The sequence below is a fragment of the Coffea eugenioides genome, chromosome 6 (assembly GCF_003713205.1).
Source record: "Coffea eugenioides isolate CCC68of chromosome 6, Ceug_1.0, whole genome shotgun sequence".
NCBI classification, from domain to species: Eukaryota; Viridiplantae; Streptophyta; class Magnoliopsida; order Gentianales; family Rubiaceae; genus Coffea; species Coffea eugenioides.
This window is the reverse complement of record NC_040040.1, coordinates 19,348,301-19,367,913: the sequence shown is the minus strand read 5'-3', so window position 1 is coordinate 19,367,913 and position 19,613 is coordinate 19,348,301. Positions and strand designations below refer to the sequence as shown.

The following is a 19,613-nucleotide window of genomic DNA, read 5'->3' as shown; positions in this document are numbered from 1 at the left end:
ACTCAGTTGGAATCCAATTTTATATCTTTTTCTTTTTTTTCCTTATTTTTTTTCCTCCTTTTCTTGGGTGCATGGTAGGCAAAGTTGTAAGCATCCCGACACAACATCATCCGAGTATAACTCATTTATTGGATATCTAGACAATGTTGGATGAGAACATTAAATATGGAGATAGTAGACACAATGCTGTACTATCCGTAATGGCTGCCAAAACATCTTATGAAAACAGCGCTTTCATTGAAACTATGGTGAAGGATTACTCGCTGGAAGATAAAAAAAACTATAAATGTATTGACAAAAATTTTATTTATGTCCATTGTTTTTTCTTCTTTCTTTAGCTAATGCTGTCATCACTTAAAGTATAGAGGCAATGTAATTCTTCAACAATTTTCCAGATGGATTTCCTGGGAGCTTGCGATTTTTGATATGGTAATTTTCTATACCTCGTTAATCTTTATGTTCTCAAGTGACATTGACGTTGCCATTACTGACATTTTTTCAGTTAAACTACCCTACTTTGCTCTCAATAGACTTATTTAACTTTTTCATCATAAGTATAAGAGAATAATATTGAACTGTTCTCCTAACCCAAAAACAAAAACAAAAAAAATTATAGAAAGAGTTGCATATGTTACCTCAAAAAAAAAAAAAAAAAGATCCCCAGACATAAGGGTGGCAATTTGAGTCAAAAAATTAGTGGAAAGCGTGATAATTGGATTCTAGTCCGAAGATGAAGAACAAAGGCATTAACAGCCGTAGGCAGAGCCATCTTCTATAGAAGGTGCACAATTTGAAAATTACTCTTCTCCCTTGATATTGTTCCCCTACTTGTTGATAAATTCTCATCTTAGCTCCCTCAACAATATGTTTCTTTTAGATGTCTCTCTTATGGTACAGTTGTTTTAGGGCTGTTAAAATACAAAATTAATTTTTCCTTGAATAAGAAATAACTATAGAAAGATTAAAGCATAAAAATTCAAATAAATGCACAACACTAAATCAACTCTCTTATTGCATAATAATGACATCAATTCCAGGAGAAAATTACTGTCTCCACTGACCATAAGTCGTAGCTCCGTTGCTATTAATTGCTGGTTTTTTCATAATCTCTGTCTAACTAGTACTAGTATATAATCAAATTGGTCTTTAGGTATATGAAAAATGGCTGGTAATAAGTTGCAAGTTAATCAACTGGTCCAACAGTTTCACTGTGTAGAATATCAAGAGAAAGCAACAACACAAGCGTTCATGTTTCGAGATCAACAACAAGGCAAGGAACCAACTGTTGTGGCCTTTAGAGGAACTGAAACCTTTGATTCAGATGCATGGTTTGCAGGCGTTGGTCTCTCTTGGTATGAGCTTCCGGGAGTAGGAGAGGTGCACGGTGGATTTACGAGAGCTCTTGGCCTACAGAAAAATGTAGGTTGGCCCAAGAACTTAGAAAAATCCCATGTTAAACAACCAGCCGTTGCTTATTATGCCATCAGGGAAATGCTGAGCAATCTTCCGGAGAAGAATGACAATGGTAAGTTCATAGTCACAGGTCACAGCTTGGGTGGTGCACTGGCAATTCTATTTCCAGCGATTTTGGCTTTTCATCAAGAAGCGTGGTTGTTGAAGTGATTAGAGGGGGGTTTACACGTTTGGCCAATTAACCAAGGGGTTGGGGATGAAAATTTTGGCGAATTTATGTTAGACCAGATAAGAAAGCATGAGTTTAAATGCTATAGGATTGTTTATTGCAACGATTTGGTGCCTAGTGTTCCTTAAGATGATTCCATGATTTGTTTAAGCACTTTTGGACGTGCCTATACTTCGACAGCTTTTACAATGGCAAAGTAAGTCTTGTCTAATTCATTAATTGATTTATTTAGATGGATTTAAAAAAAAAAACTTTTAAATTTTTAATAAGAATATCATCTTTTGAATTTTAGGATGAATCGACCATCATTATCGTCTCTAGATTGGTCTATCCATTCCAGACAAATTTGTTATACGAATGAAATCTGTAAATCTTACATTGTGAAGAAGTACAATTGGTAGATTTAAAACATATTGAAGTGAAGAAATTATATATAGATGCCGTGTTTCACTAAGGATGATGATCGAAATGATTTTTGTGGCATTTTTTACTGCAGATTCTTGATGAAGAACCTAACAGGAACTACTTCTCAACGTTGTGGCTCGTACCAATGGTCATAAATGCTACTCCATTTGGGAGCTGATAAGAAGCTTCATCGTTGGATTTGCATTGGGGCGGGAATTCCAGGAAAGGGGCATCACTCGATTGTTTAGGGTTATGGGCATGATAATCGCAGGGGTACCTGTCCATTTGCCTTAAGATTAAGTGAATGCTACAAGGCTGGCATCACTAGATTTTTACCATTCAAGAATCCAAGGCTCAACTGTTGGAGAGCCCAAGAACAACAAAGGGTTGATCTTCTTCTGAGTTTATAATATGAGTTCAGAGATTGGCCCCAGTGGTTTGGTTGTTTGGGCTAGCAAATCCGTTTTCTTCTACTTAAGTTGTGTCCTACATGCATTAAAGTAGAGGAACCCCAAAAAAAAAAAAGAAAAAAGGCAATATCCTATGTAACGTGTATGATGTCTGATGATCACATTTCATACCAATTGTTGTTATGATTTTTCCAGTGACAGGCCAAATTGACAATTTATGGGATCTACTCCGTTTATATCACGTGCTGCAGTCCTGAAGGCGAAGGCAAAAGTACTGTTCCAATTTCCAACTGCTAGGTCATAAAGGACTGCCTATTGGCTAAGAACAGCACAAGCAAAGAATTAGTTTGCCCTCTCAAGTTGTTTTCACGGGTACTAGATTTCTGCGTATCAAAGTAAAACTTGTATCAATACACTGGTGCACTTTACGTGTAGGACAAATGTTAGTCAACATTTCTTTGGTTTACATGTTCTAGTTTTTCCGATATTATTTGGTTTGCTTGTTCTTTAAATTATACGCCTAGAACTAGTACTGATATATGAAGTGAATGTATGATTTCAGAGTTTTAAGGAATCTAAAAATTTAGTTCCTTGGTTATTCACTTATTCTTTGCTTCTTGCAAGCATGCATCTAGGTTCGGGTCCAGCAAGGGCTTCTTGCTAGTATTGTGCAGAATATATACCAATTACTGTTATATACCAATTGCTGTTATCAGATCTCATTTGACCATCTTCTTCTTGTTTGATCCTATTACCATCACACCATGGCAGCCTCCAATGATCAAACTAGTAAAAAGTATATGGTGCTGAAACCTGATGAAGCAAGCCTTATAGGCCTCATTCGTTTCCTAATTTCTGGTAACATAGAGAGCAAACAATTCATCGAGTGCCTCAGGGTGAAGAAGACGAGCCTCAAGCATAGAGTGTATATCTTTTTCTCAATTTTCATTCAAAATGTTCTCCAGTTCGCAGCAAAGCCCTTGTCTGTTTTTGGTTCAATCTTTGAGTTGTGGCTAAATCTTCTTGCATGTAATGGAAACTTCTGTCTTTTCCTACTGAATCTTTTGCGAGGTTAGTTTATTTGTCCATTTCATTTTCTACACCCCTAGCATGCACTACTTGTGTGCATGTTGATCTGTTGCATCATGAAAATTGAAGTGATCATATAGATGTATCTGGCATACAGGGAAGGTGGTGGTGCCAGCAGAAGGATCAGCTGGCTTTATGTCATTTCTAGGGCATTTTGACAGAAGAGTAGAATTGGATAAGAACATCAAGCCAGGTGACAAAAAATATTTTGCAGAGCTGTCTGTAATGGCTTCTAAAATTGCATATGAAAATAAAGCATTCATCAAAGCTGTCGTTGAAGATAAATGGAAGGTAATATAGTGTTTCAGATTACTAATGCCATCCTTCATTTTCAAAGTTAAAAATATATGGTTGATAAGAAATTTTTAAAAGACAACTAGAAATCTGGTAGCTACCAATAACTTGTGCAAGTCTCTAAATTAGCTATACATAAGTTAATTGTCTGCTATTTTATGCAGATGGAGTTAATAGGGGAATATGACTTCTGGAATGGTAAGCATCACATTGTGCTAATAATCAAGATTGTTCAATAGTTATCGACCTTAATTTGCTTCACCACAATATTTGCAGAGTATCAACAGAAATATTCAACACAAGGGCTCATAATCCATGATAAAACAGCTAATCCTGATATGATCATTGTGGCCTTTAGAGGAACCGAACTCTTCAATGCAGATGATTGGCGTACAGACTTTGACTTATCTTGGTACAAGTTCCAGAGTATGGGAAAAGTCCATAGTGGCTTCATCAAAGCTCTAGGATTACAGAACGATCAAAGTTGGCCTCCTACAATTGACCATGATAATAAAAAACCGATAGCTTACTATACCATCAAAGAGAAGCTCAGGAAACTTCTTCATCCCCACAGTCGGACCAAATTTATTCTAACTGGACACAGCTTAGGAGGAGCACTTGCTATCCTCTTTCCGGCAGTTCTGGCATTGCATGATGAGACTTGTATATTGGAAAGACTGGAGGCAATCTACACGTTTGGGCAGCCAAGAGTGGGAGATGTGAAATTTGGAGACTTTGTCAAGGAGCAGCTTAAGAGCTATGATATAAAATACTACAGATTTGTGTATAATCATGACATTGTGCCCACGCTTCCCTATGATGATGACACAACACTATTGTTTAGACACTTTGGAACATGCCTTTTCTATAACAGCCTGTATGAAGGAAAGGTAAACATTTGATTGTCCTCTAATATTCCTGTCAAAAACTGCCCAATAAATTCTTTCAAAAAAGTTTTTCCTGGTGCCTATGATGCAGATATTTCCGCAAGAACCACATAAAAACTACTTCTCCATCCGTGCGTTCATAACAAAAAGGCTTGATGCCCTTTGGGAACTTGTAAGAAGCTTTCTTCTTCCCCATATATATGGACCAGAATACAGAGAAGGCCTGCTGCTACTAGTATGTAGATTGTTTGGTCTCCTAGTTCCTGGTTTTCCAGCACATGGAATCCAGGAGTATATCAATGCAGTCCGGCTGGGAACTGCTGAGTTTTGGAGATGCAAGGAGGGGATCACGGGTGGTGCAAATAAATGTTTTTGTTCACAATGACAAATGCCAGTTGTAAATTTAGGCCAATATACAGTGGAAACTAATGAAAGTAATGTAGTCAATTATTGATTTGATCAGTATCCTGGAACAGAAACAATGCTCTGTGAAATTCAAGCATGTTGATTTCAAGTGGAAAGAAACAAAATTTTATATGTGGATTGAAAGGCCTTGTTATGAATTTGCTTTTTCATTCTTTTTAATTGAAAGCAGATTCTGAGTTTCCTTGCTTACGAATCGAAAAATTATTCTTTGACATTAATCCGAATAGTCCAGCAAGCAAAGATCGTTACAGTTTTCTCAATTTTAAGTTCAAAATTAGGCTGAAATTCGCAATTTGGATGATACTATACTTAATATATAGGTATACTACCAGATTCTACAGTTACAACTTACAAGTGATGTCAATGCTGAATCATAAGGTAATAAGACACTTCATGCTGAAAGCTCACTCACGAAATCTTTAAAAAGTAGCAGTACTAATCAGATTTGTTTAGAAGAATCGGACTTTTCCAGCACTTTGATGATGTATTATAAATTTATGGGATAATTTCAGAAACCACTCCTAAGGTGTCTGACAATGTCACTTGGCTCCCCTAAGGTTTTCATAATTACGGGACCTCCATTGGTGTAATAAAAAGACAACAACGTCCTTCATTTAATTGTCAACTCATTGAAAAACTCTACCAAAAATTAACCTCCCTCATCTATTGTAAACCAATGATTCAAATAGCAGCCTTCCCTATTTAACTCTATTCTTTTTCTCTTACGTTTTTCTTCCTTTCGAATTTATTTATCCATTCCCATTGACTAAATATGTATTGTTGTTATCAACAAAACCACCATGCATACCAACCACCGGTGTTTATCTATCTTGGTGTATATTCTCATTTCTTTCTCTTTCACTATTAAATAGCTTCTCTATACCCATTTCTATTTTCAATTTTTTTTCAGGTATTAACAAATTGAATTTGTCAAACAATAGGTTGAGTGATGATTTAGTTGTTAAACTAGCTGGAGATGAAGATAATGGCAGTGATAAAAAAATAAAAAATTGAGGATGGAAAGGCTAAGAAGAACTAAATAAATATTATACTATTATGGTTGTTATGGGAAAGAAAATATTCCTAATATATTTATAACTGTATTGCGTTTCTATTTTCTATTGCAATTCCTACTGATGGTATTCCTACAGAGACAAAATTTGATTGATTTTAAACGTTGTGCTGATGGAGTATATTGGGAATTCGTATTAATGGTGATGACTTAGACTAATTTGTACTGGAAAGGTAGCAGCTATAGAATTGGAGTTTAGAGATATTAATGAATACAATGTTGCTGGATATTAAGTAAAATTTGGTATTAATATGAAATTATAGATAAGTTTTTGAATATTTGATTCGACATTTTTAGTTGATATAAAGAGAGGTTTCGAAGCAAAGATAAACGTTTATTCATGAGTGATTTGGATGTTGTGAATTATATTAAATAATGAAAATAGGCGAGAGAGGTATAATTTTTAAAACTCAAGAGGAACTTCCTGCAATTAATAAAAACCTTAGGAGAGGCATGTGTAATTATCCCTAGATTTATTTCCCCGATTATTATTAGCGTTTGGCCCGAAGAGAAAGTTTCATATACCCTCCTTTTGAAAGTTACACTTCAAAGAGTTAATTCCCACATTAAGTTCCATTAAACGCCAAATTATGGAGTAGCTAAGATGATGACAAAGAATGGCAAGAAAATCTCAACGCTCAGAGATGATAATCACAAAACTATAGCCCTTCAAAGAAAATTTATTTTTAGTACCGATGAAAGAAAAGTTTAGGACAATCACAAAACTTACAGCCCCCCAACCTACAACTAAATACATTTGTCCAATAGCTCAATTAAATGAAGACCATGGTCCATTCGGGCTCCTACCCACCGTACGATCAACTAATAGCTTCAGATTCCGATTGACTGAAATAGATAGAGTTAAGATGAAGAGCGTATATTTGAAATGCGCGTCTCTTTCATTTTGCACACTGCATAAGATCAGCCCAGTTGGAAAGCAATTCACCAATTGATATGCAGACGATGTCTATCTTTCATACAAAAATCGGTCCCAGCCAAGTTCACCGTCAAAAAATACAAATTTAAAATGGAATGATAAACTACATGATACAAATGCCACATGTTTCTATCAAATGAAGGCTGAAGTCACAAGTTTTATCTAAGGCCTGATAAGATGCTGAGTTTCATTGCTGCTTTTGTACACTTACTGAAGAATCTCCCCCATTCTTGGGCTTTCCTGGGGCAACCTTACCAGGGGTTGAGCGCTCAGACTGAGAAAACCGGATCAAAATTTGCATCATAAGTGTAACCACCAATAAGGCAACTGCTGAAAGTGTGAGACCTTTCCACGAGGAAAGAAGTGATGACCACTGGAGAAACTTCAAGACCCCAAAAGCCAGCAGACAAGACCATGAGACCACCACCTGTTATCATTACGCAGTTAGCATATAGTTTTAAAGACGTGTGAATGAAATGATCCACCACAGCCAAATCTCATGATCTAAACTGATAAACGGCATTTTACCAGAAGTGATTTCTTGGGGCGACCAATGTCTCTCAACAGTTGCTCACCAAAAGTGTCCTGTTCTTTGTGTTTGTCCAATAACTCATCCTGGTTATCACATAGTGAACAAAAGGCAAGCCACAGTTAAGATAACACTCTAACTGTTATTACGATAAAAACAAATAAAGAATAGGCGCTGCAGAAGCAAAAATTAATGAATTAGATAAGCATAGATGAATATGAAACTTGTCATGAAAGGCCGCCCGCAAAATTTTGGCATGACAAATATCCAACTAAACTTATCAATGATAAAGGAACCAAGAGTGCACCTTGGCCACAAAAATATCTTTACACCATTGACCAACATCATCATCTGTTTCTGGCAAATCCTTCATCAAGTGCCGTTTGAGATGCACATGAACCTGCAGAACTCTAAACTGTTATCACCCAGTACAGGTTGAAAAGCACTCAATACATTGGAGTCTCTCAACCATTGTACCCTATGCAGATACACATCCAAGTACTGGATATGGATGCAAACTCTGTTCTAGTACTGGGTATTAAACTCTCAATTAGATTGAATTAATGTTTAAAGGGTATGTAAATGCCTAGTTTTAAGTAAACAATGTCACATCTTTTTTGTATATTTTTTCCAGGGCATTAATACTACCACGAAAAAAAAAGGATCTTGATTTCCTTGAACATGATACTAGTAGTACTTGAGGCTTTCTCTATTTGTATTTGTGTAAAATGGTAAAATGCCATATTTAGGCTTCAATGGATAAACTCAATGCTGACGGTCAAACAGAATTGCAGCTTACCACCGAAGATTGCCCCTTGAAGAGTCGTGTCATTGTTGGTGCTTGTGAACTTTTGGGAATAGCAACTGTGACATCATATATGGCTGGGACAAATGACCGCATGTGACTGACAGCTGTAACAAAACCCTGGAAGTAATGATCAAGAAACAGCAGTAAGTTTGAGAAAATAAGTGGGTGAAAAGAACTTTCTTGCCTTCATTTAGAACCATCACGTTCGGAACTTAAGAATCCTTATGATGGTCTTAAACAAAGGGAAGAAAGTTAGCACAGACTGGCGTATCTTTTAGGTTGAATAAAATAAAATTCAATTAAGATCATTTGACAAACAAGCTTCACAGAGATCAGCCTACTTCAAAACATGAAAAGTATATGTTCAGAATCATTTCTAATATGTACAACTTCTGCTATGAGCAAAGAAGAGAAAAACAAAAGGCATATTTAGGTTCAAAGACGCAATATCCTTCACTACAGGATTAGAATTGCTAAAAGTTAAGATGAAAGTGGCCTTACACTAGTCAAAATATACTAATGGGGAAAAAATATTGATGGTCCTTTACAACATGAATATGGTTATAAAGTGAGTGAGCATGTCTAACCATCTGCTGTCAGTTGAACTGAACTGATATACCTAGACAGAGAAGAAAATCAAGACAAGCAAATAAAGCTAAGCGAAAAATGAAATATTCAGGACAAGCAAAAGAACACAAACAAAAAGAATAGCAGCATTAAAACTAACATCTTTACAAACTCTTTTTAAGGAGTAGAGTGAATTTAGATCTCAACCTTAGTACGGGGAATCAAAACATTCCTAGGAACAGGCAACCCAGATGATGCTGCATATTCTTGAGCAGCTAAGAGCTTTGCTTGTGTAAAACGAGTCCCTTCAACAAAAAGCGCTAGCCAAAAGGGCAGAGGATAATCCCTTAGCCGTTCAAGCCCTGACTGTAAATAGAAGCCAATAAAAGCTCAGACAAATTCAATTAGGATGGCTCCAAAACAATGAACTGGAAGAGAAAAAAAAAGAGAAGGAAAAAGAAGCATACATATGCTACCAAAACCTGTATGTTCAAACACAAATAAGAAGTAAAGGCAGTCAAGAACCTGCTTTAGATTACCATACCTTCAAAGTGCTCTCATCTTTGGCCCAGGTTCTTTCAAGAAAAAGATACTCAGAAAACCACATGGACCAGCCAATGACCTGCACAAAATAGAATACAAAATCATTCTCATTGAATATGTAAACTCACAACAGAAGCTCCAAGGAAATGTACAACAAAAGGAACAAAGAAGTGTCCAGCCAAAATGGAAATATACAAATTTAAACTTAAGTAGAAGTACATCCATCACCTACAAAAACCAATGCTAAAATTGTTTGGATACCAAATTTTTTCAAATAATTTTCCCTTACATCATACACACATTTCCCAACCAACATTTTTATATTTCCAATCACCTTTTTATTTCGCATACATCACATCACAAAAAGTGCTACATTAATTATTCCAAATAATATTTCAAATAATACTCTATCCAAACAAAAGTGTTTTCATTTTTTCAAATAATACTCTATCCAAAATGTGTTTCATTTTTTCTCCTTTCCTGAATTGTTACCCTCTTAACTTGAATATGAAAGAATCATTACAGAGCACCTTTCATCTGCCAAAAACAAATTTCACACAAAATAGAATAAAGTAGGCAAGATTCAGTTCTGCTTCTTTAGCTGCAGCAGAAAAAGGTTTCTTCCCCCAATCATGCATACTACCAGGGCATTTCATATGTTTGCCCAAAATTATACAGGACAAAAGTCCACAATGTACATCACGTAGACAAAATGGGCTTCCAACATGGAAAATTTAGTGACTGCTTTTATCCGAAATAGTTGAGAATCCAAAATACATGTAATCGCACAAAAAGCATGTTCTCTGAAAAAAATTTGAAAATCGAATCAACACCTATTGCAATTTTCTTCTTTGTGCAACTATTCTAGTAGCAGCAATATGCTTTACAAGGATTTACTCCAAGAAATTATTTCAAAATCATATAACAATGGAGTACAAAATACAATTTCGAAGTCAAATGCTAATTTCTCAGAAAGTACTTGCATCATTGAAAAGCTTTTTGTATATTGTCAAAAAGCAATTAGAATACATGTACCAAAAGAAAAGAACACATGAAATTCATAACAGTAGCATGTTCAGAAGAAATTAGTCCACGAACAACTTTGTCAATTATGACAAAATTACAGAGTAGTAAGAGTTGCATCACATATGCTAAATGTCATAATAAAACCCTTTACCGGAAGAAGCTTTGATGATTTCTTCATGACTGCCAGAGTGCTACCCAAGCAACCTGATCGCTGTTCAACAGATTGAAGATTAAAGCAATAGGTAGAAGCAAATAACGACAACAAAGAACCAAAAAGTTGGGGTCATACTGCAGATTTTATCGGAGTATCTCAGTTTGTCTTCCTCAGGTAAAAATTACTGCATAAGGGAAATAAACTATTTTTTCACACAAAGATGGTACAATCCTTGTCTACTGGTTTACTGCTTAGTTTACATACAAATTAGTTCAAACAGGCATCTATAACGAATTCTAAGTGTAATATCAAGCTCTCACATATCCAAACACTGCAAAATACAGCAAAGAAGGCAAAGCATAGATGGCAGAGGAAAGCCAGATTTATGCGAGTAGCTATTTTTTCTTATGAAAGCGCATGGCCAAGACACATTATATATACTGTAAACTAGATCAAGAATGTTGATGGCTGCTGTTAAGTATATTCCAATGTCGGTGGGTTATGCCAAGCAATGTTCTAGATGTCATGTTTTGCTGGACCAAGGCAGACTAAATACATAGAATTATAAGAGCTAGACACAGTGCACCAGTGAAGTGATTTCGGTAATATGAAATGAGAGGAATAAGAGAGTTTTCAAGTAATCCAGAAACTGGTGGATAATGCTGGGCTTTTATATTTGTTGCCTTGGATTAGGAAATCATTCTTGCATGAATAGACTCTTCAATGAACTTGTTCTCTGAACTTCACACGTAATCACTCAATTCTTGCATATGGGAAATACCATCTTGCTATTACATGTCTTACTTTACTTATCCAGTAAAAAACAGGTGGCCAAAGGAAAAGCAGCAGATATGAAACAGACCTGAGCCAGAACCCATCCAACAAGCCAATCAATATCACTCTTGTGATTAGATATAACAAGTGCATGTTCTTTACCTGATAAAAGTTAACCACAACAAATGCATTAATCACACATCCTGGGATAACAACAGTGAGCGAAGAACTGCAGCAAGCATAAAAAATACACACACAGAGGGAAGATGGATACCCTCTCACTTACCCATCAACTTAAAGGTTTCAGAATCTGTATAGAGTTGAATCTGCACCAAAAAAATTAATATTTTATATTAATGATTTGCAAGTAATATGCCATGAAATTTGTCTATTAAGATGGTATGTTTTATGGAACCTAGCTTTATGCATTGTGACCACCCTCTGACATGCTAAATAGAAGATTTTAAATTGGCAGCATTCAGACTTCAAATTTGAGCACTAGAAGGCCTTTACTTTCACTGCTGCTTGCACTTCAAGCTGGTCACGCATATTCAAATTAACGACTTATGTGCCAAATTAGAGATTCCCTTTGTTGTTCCAAAAAGGTTGCTAAAGGGTATAAAAGAGAACATGTGGATGTTTCTTGACAAGCAAAGCCACACTGTGCTTCCTGAATGTTCGCTTTCCTTCTATGCACATACAAAGTTCCTTGCTTTCAAACATTTATTACACCTTCCTTCGAGTTGCCAAATGCCTTAAGTTATAAAAATTAATTTAACCAGCAATAAGTGTAGGTTTCATCATGTTTCAAATGGAGATGAAGATCTTTAATTGCATTAAAGACAAGCTTCACACGATAATCCAGCCCACTTCTAGTTTGAGAGACTTCCTTTAGACCATAGTAGCACATACAAAAAAATTTACTTAAGATGACAGTTGTTTCCGTACTTAAAAAGGAGTACAAAGCTAATCAGTCTCAGCATTACTTGATCTTGATAAAATACACAAAAACACACACATGAATGGCCAATTCCCAAACTCCAATATGTCACATGCGTTGCTTCACACTTAACCTCCTTAACTAAATGGTGCCGCTACTGGAATAACCTTATATTAGCACCTTATTTAAAACATCTATTCGAGTTAAACAGCCCCATCAAGTTGCATGCCTAGAATATAACAGCCAGATCAAAATTACAGCAATGAGCTAACTTTAACAAAAATAGAAATAACACTTCTCTTATGAAGGAAAACAATCATCATTACCTTAACTCCAGCCCACCAATCAACTATCCAAACGAGCTCCAACCACAGTAGTTCTGCCAACACTCTGTTTATCCTCCTGTACGTACTCTTGGATAGTGGCCTTATCAGGACAAAAAATATCGCCTGAAAAATTATCCCACAACCAAAAAATTCGTCACTCATACATTAAAATCCACAAATTTCACGCACTTTCAACTGAAGGATCGATAGTCACGCGAAATGCATTGAAAATATCGAATTTTTCTGACCTAAATCAATTTCATCCATGAAAGAGAAATTCAAACGTAAAGAAAAAAAAAACCTGATGCATAAACTTACCAGACATCTAAATGAAACGAAAACCAAGATTTTGGAAACCCTAACTTTTAGGCATTAATTATTCATTTTTCGATACAAATTCTTAAATTTTTTTTTTAAATACAGAAATAAAATTTTTAAAAAAAATAAGAGGAGGATGCAATAGGTACCTGAAAGAGATTGATGACGAGGCCAGAGAGGAAGAAGAGAACGCCCAACGGCACTATTACAGCTGCCGCTAATTTCACCATCTTTTCCCCTACCCCTACCTCTCTCTCTCTCTCTATGCAACTGCAGCTGTCTCCCAAAAACATATATCTATAAATAAAATGCAATAATTTGAATAGACAATTTACAGAAAATGAGATGGGCGATTTACTTTCTCGATGCTGGGGAAAAGATGAATACGAAGAATCGGATTCATATAAATGATAATTAAATGAGAGTATTAAGTCAGTAATTATTTTTTGAACATTTAATATAACAGCAACAGGGAAAGCGGGGCGGGCGGGGACAGGAGAGGAGAGCTGAGTGTCGTCAGAAGAGGCGGCGTTGCGATAAACTCGCAGTTACCAATTTCAAGGTGCTACTGCTATTTGTTGCTTCGGGTTTTCTGCGGCCGCGTTTTAGATCAGAGACCGGTGGCTCATAAATGACACATGTGCTTCTAATAAATGCTCTTTTAATTACTAAAAAGTGGGCACCATTAACTTACGAGCAAATTATCCATATAGTCACTCAATTTTTAAATAGTAAAGATTTGATCATTCAATTTTTAATAGTATATTTTTATCTATTAAATTATCAAAATTCACATGATTCACGAAATATATTATTAATAATTAAATCTGACAAAATTAAGGATAAAATTAAATAAAATTATCCAAAATTTACACTTTTGATAGTTCAATGGATAAAAACATACTAGAAATTGATTACAAAATACTTTAGAAATTGATTACTTAAAAACATTTTTTGTTTTTGTGTACGCATTGCCAATCCTAAACAGGCTATTAGATTAATTGATATACCACTAGTATTTGTCCTTTCTTCCTTTTTTTTCTTTTTTTTTTTGAGGGGCTAAATCCACACCCCTTTATACTAAATCCACACCCTATATACTTATTAAGCACTTATGCCCTTAACTTTTATACATTAAATCAACACTTTTTATAGTATTTAATTATCTTTTTACATAATGAAAAGAGAGAGTAATAACATCTTTTCTACATAAAAAACTCACACCTATATCTTTATTTAAGCCTTATACAGAAATTCCTTTTCTTCTTTCTCTCATTCCAAATTTATGTTTCTTGACATGTATTGGAGGTAAGGTTCGAACCTTCTCCATTTTTTTAAATTTTTTAAAATAATTAATAAAATTAGGGTTGGCATCCCCACCTCGTTTACGGAATTTTGCCCAAAAAAATGGTAAATATTACTAGTATGAAGTCAATATGATTGCATATTTCACCTTGGAACTCAATTGATTTTAATTTTATGGAATTGAAATTTGTGAACATTTCTATTTACATGCTCATTAGTAATGGAAAATTTTGGATTGCTAAATTAAATTTTAAATTAGTACATATTTTTAAGCCCTTGTAAAATACTTGAAAATATTTTTCTTTTACAATGTAACCATTTGTTCTCTTTTTTATTATATAATATATATGTTTCTTGAAACTACAAAAATCATCAAATAAATTTAAAATCCAAGAGTATAAAATCTAATAAGTGTTTAAAGTATGGATTTAGTATCAAGGGGTATAGATTTAACCCCACCCTGTTTTTCTATGTACTAGAAAATTTTTTAAAATATTGGGAAGTAAATTATCTTGAGACTTTTATTTCTTAAGAAATTCTAGTCTACAATTTTGGATAATGGTTCACTTTGTAATTTTATTGGGGAGGATAGTGTGCCGAAATTCATATTTTTTAAGAAGGAAATTCCACTCTTTAGACGTAGATATAATTATAAGGTGCACAAAAAAAAGAAAAATGGAAAATTTATGGAAGAGAAAAATATATATGGAAGAATAGTGTAAATATTCTTACTATAATGGTTATGACAAATTAACTTCAAAAATACTTAAACACTCTGAAGTGGGTTTGAAAAAAAAAAAGACTTCTATTGTGAATTTGGAAGTAATTCTCATAGTATATAGAATTGGTCAAGCCAAAATAATAAATATTCAAAGTTTTGTGTTCAGCAAGTCAAATTTGAGTTCAAGTTGAGAATTAGAGAATGTATGATCTTATTTAAACTCTTTCCCCTTTTTTTAGTGTAAGTCAGGGTACTTGAATTTAGGACCTCTTATTTGTACTCCTTCATCGAAACCATCCAACTCATCTCTTTCCCAAATCTTATTTAAACTTGAATTCTTCAAATCAATCCATTAATTTAGTGAGATATTATTTACAAGAACTCAAGTAGATCATCATATAGCTTTTTTTTATCTCTTTTTTTTTTATTATCGTGAAGGAGGAAAAAGAAAAATCCTTCACTTAATAAAAATGAAATATTCTACTTCCACTTTTCCGCGTCTAGTAGTCCAAAACTTTTTACTTATACTTCCTTCCCTTGAATGACACCTATGGCAAGCGGATGATCGATTTTAATGTCAACAATCAAAATTTAAATCTCATGTTAAGGTTAATCTTATCATTTTCACAAAAATAGTTATGCTGGTGGGTGCTTTAATTTTGGTTTTTTTTCATGTCTATTGTTAGAATAAAAAAAGAAAGCCTCAATTTTAAGGAAAAATCATTCAAAACGTCTCTCATATTTCATCAAATGAATTTTTTGTTCCTTCACTTTTGAAATAATAACTTTACGTCCCTTACAAAATTAAGTCAATAGTCTATTTTCGACCACTTTTTATATTGAATCTATCACGTGACCTACACATGATTTTTTTTTTAGAGCAAAATGGTTAGATTGTATTTGTAGTTAAATAAATGACCTGACCCATATTCATCTTTTCTCCAAAAAAAAAAGTATATAAGACTTGACACGAACCATATTTACCTTTTCAGTAGAAAAATGTGATCTAACATTTTTGCGCATAAAAACTAATTGTATGTGGGTCACATGGTAATCTCAGACTAAAAAAAGGTCAGAATCTTAGGTCGGAAACAAATTTTGCTAATCTGAATTTATAAGGGACATAAAGTTAATAATTTAAAAATAAAAGATAAAAAAATTTATTTAATAAAATGTGAGAAAACGTTTTGAATAATTTTCTCTAATTTAATGATGATTGGGCTTCCCATTTAAATTCTTTGAGCGTCACAAACACCACGCGTTTTTTCTGATTAGTAAGCTTTGTCTTCTTCATACGTAACAAGCGTGTGGTGCTTGGCAAGAATCAGGAAGTCATCCCAAATCAGATAAGCAGATATTGAAGTCTCTAGCTTCACCTGTCAAATTTGCTCGACTGGACTCGATCTTCGGCATTTCTTGAGGATGAATTTTCCATATATGACTAACGACAAAGGAGCTAACAATAATTGATTTTGATGGAAGATCTCGTGGCTGAACTGGATGAAAAGAATAGGGATTCTCTCTAAAAGTTCAAATGGCGAAAATTCTGTACAAAGCAAAGCATACTGGTAAATTATATATGTTTTAGGCACATGTATGTATTCAAAAATATATATCTGACTGAAAAAAAAATAAGATTGGTACTCTTGGATGAATATTAAGTCACGAAAAAGATCACATCAAAAGCACGATTTTGGAAAAAAAAAAAAAAAAAACACGATTTTGATGTTATACTACGTACGTTAGATCATAGATGAGAATACATTAGACACGGAATATGAGAACAAGTCGATCGGCTCTTAGTCTTAAATCCATCGTATAATTTTCGCTGGCAGGTGGCCTACAATGATGGAGATATGGTACTATATTTTATTTATTTTAGTTGCTGAACTTGGTGGCCGAAGGTTAGGAAATAGATGCACCTAAACTATAAAACCTGGGCCCGAGAGTTCCTTCTAGAACAAATATTGGAATAATTTTAGAAACCTCCTTTGAAGTTTCTACAATTTCACTGGTCTCTTCTGATGTTTGCAAAATAACATTGACCTCTTTTGTCGGTATCTTGGATCCAATTGCATGTATCATGTGGGAAGAAGTTATTCATATAACCTAAGATATTATGTCTTATTAGAAACTAATATATGACAATTAAGTAATTAGAGTACTAATTAAATACAAGTAACTAATTAACGGAAGAGAATTTTGGAAACATTCCTTGAGGTTTTTGACAATCGCAACTATCTTTCTTGAGATTTGAAAAATTACGGAAACCTCTCCAAAAATTATGTTTCAGCAAACACTTGATGATGTAGGCAAAAAAAAAATCTAATGAATATCCAATATTACCCCTCTTTGATATGTAATACAAATTCGCCAAAATGTCAACTATCACCATTATCCCTTAGGTGAAAATTTCAAGTTAGTTTTTTGTAAAAAAATTTAAGCCATGTTTTGATTCTTTTGAAAGCATTCTTTCTTGATACTTTGGACTTATTTTTTTGTTTAAGTAATTTTTTAACATACTTATTTTAACAAATGACTCCCTATTTGGTTGGTTGATTTTTTGTAAATTGATTAATAAATCTAATCAGAAAAACAGAAATGAAGTATAATGTACTAAATTAAATAACATTAGAGTTTTAAGATAAAGATATATTACCCAAAAAAAATTTTCATTTTCTCTTTTGAACTCATTTTCATTGAAAATTTGTAAAGGATATCATAGTCTTTACATATCATCAAGAGAGATAAGTGTAATTTTCAAACCTCAAGCGAGGTGGCTACGATTGTCAAAAATTTCAGGGTAGGCTTTTAAAATTATTCTTTAATGGAAATAGCTGTAAGGGGACAGGGATTTCTTTAACGATTGAACAATAGCTTGCAATTACAAAATGGTGCCAATTCATATACCAAATATTTATTCACTCTCATAAATTGATACACCTAACAATAATTTATCTTGATTTTTTCACTCTAAAAAATCTTCACAGTTGCCTTGATTACACTTGCAATATTTAAATTTCATGATTCACCCTTTAGCTTAAAAAGGCCACAGTTTTGCAACCTATATTTCACCTTCAGCTTGCTACACAAAAAGCACCATTTTCCTACCTCATATTTTGTTGCTTCGAGTGAAAATAAGATCCGTTATAATGCTTCATGTTGCCTTTATATACAAAATGGCAAAGAATCGGAAAAATAGCCATTGTAACCCAATGCACTAGCCGTTTGTCCAACTTTGTAGAAAAAGCCAATTGCTACTTATTTCTGGTTTTTTGTTATTTGTACTTACTTTTTCTCCCTTTTATTAATATGTTTTCAGTCTTTTATTAACACAGCTTGCACATATGCATAAAAGGCATGTTTTGGAATAAAAATTTTATCTCTCTCTTTGAAGTACTTTTTTTTTTATTTAAACTAATTTTGTTATCAAAATCTTAATCTCAGAAGAAGTTAGTCTGAACTTTTAAATCTTAAGAGAAGTCAGTGAAATTGTAAAAAACCTCAAAGGAAGTTTCTAAAATTAGGAAAACGTACGAGGGTGTACACTCAGTATATATTAGGAACTACCTATAGCATATAATCTTTCGCAATAACTATACAATTCTATGTTGAAGGGCTAGGATATTGTTTTGGTCAGAGCACAAAATAAATCGAATTCTTCCCACAAATGTGTTACAAGTCATTGAAATATAGTATTTTATATTGAAAAATTCACTAGTGAACTAAATTCCTAGTAATAACTTTGGACTTGTATTTTTAACATAATTCTTCTACGAGAGTTTTATCAAATCACTTTAGGCACATAGATATATTGGCTTTCTAGGAATTACTGGGACAAAAACATTTTTTCTTTTTTTAATCTATTACCTACAATGTATTTTTTTCCTCAGTGCGGGCAAATCTATAAATTTCTACTATAGATTTTTTTTTTTTTTAAAGTTGCTATACCTTAAATTGCAGTTTTTCTTTGACCAGTACATAGATCCATGCACCCCTGATTCTATACCTAAACATTCACACATGATCTAAAAACGTATGAGAAATGCCACACTGAATACCAGATTCCAATTCATCTTTATTCATATTTAATTCCTAATTATTTTAATTAGGAGGAAAAAAGAATCTTCACTTGCAATGAAATCATTTTTTAAACTGATATGACCAAAAACTACACTTCATCTTACCCAAAAATCAGAGCATAAAAAATGAGCTACTGTTAGAAAACTATTTTTTGGGTGTGAAAACCAGCATAGACAAGGATCAAAAGAAGTTAACCTTAACATGGTAAAAATAACAAGCCACCAATAAGTATAGTAACTAATAAATTTCTCAAGCAAACAAATAGTGTGGCTTCCAAATGGTAAAAGCAGCAATTTCCTAATCATGCAGTGCTCTCTTCTATATATATGGTACTTGAAATATGTTCAAAAGTAATAT

General features: G+C 33.8%; 3 protein-coding genes across 4 annotated transcripts; 2 read left to right on the top strand and 1 right to left on the bottom strand.

Moving 5' to 3' along the window:
* Positions 1-1,161: 1,161 nt before the first annotated feature.
* Positions 1,162-1,623, top strand: LOC113773777. Its single transcript, XM_027318391.1, has one exon. It carries the CDS (start codon positions 1,162-1,164, stop codon positions 1,621-1,623), a length of 462 nt encoding a protein of 153 aa, XP_027174192.1.
* Positions 1,624-3,192: 1,569 nt separating this feature from the next.
* Positions 3,193-5,290, top strand: LOC113775993. The gene is made up of 5 exons (XM_027321061.1): positions 3,193-3,528; positions 3,644-3,837; positions 4,005-4,038; positions 4,117-4,730; positions 4,819-5,290. Exons 1-5 carry the CDS (start codon positions 3,222-3,224, stop codon positions 5,110-5,112), a joined length of 1,443 nt encoding a protein of 480 aa, XP_027176862.1. The 5' UTR covers positions 3,193-3,221; the 3' UTR covers positions 5,113-5,290.
* Positions 5,291-7,081: 1,791 nt separating this feature from the next.
* Positions 7,082-13,758, bottom strand: LOC113774561 (1-acyl-sn-glycerol-3-phosphate acyltransferase 2). 2 transcript variants are annotated; one of them, XM_027319104.1, is made up of 12 exons: positions 13,506-13,758; positions 13,297-13,423; positions 12,830-12,952; positions 11,850-11,889; positions 11,652-11,725; positions 10,787-10,846; positions 9,611-9,688; positions 9,274-9,432; positions 8,491-8,616; positions 7,999-8,091; positions 7,691-7,777; positions 7,082-7,589 (listed from the first exon to the last, which is right to left on the bottom strand). In XM_027319104.1, the coding sequence occupies exons 2-12, from the start codon at positions 13,375-13,377 to the stop codon at positions 7,350-7,352; spliced, it is 1,161 nt and encodes a 386-aa protein (XP_027174905.1). In that variant the 5' UTR covers positions 13,378-13,423; positions 13,506-13,758; the 3' UTR covers positions 7,082-7,349. The 2 variants fall into 2 exon arrangements, with proteins under 2 accessions (XP_027174905.1, XP_027174904.1); XM_027319103.1 differs by having other exon boundaries at positions 13,297-13,758.
* Positions 13,759-19,613: the final 5,855 nt, after the last annotated feature.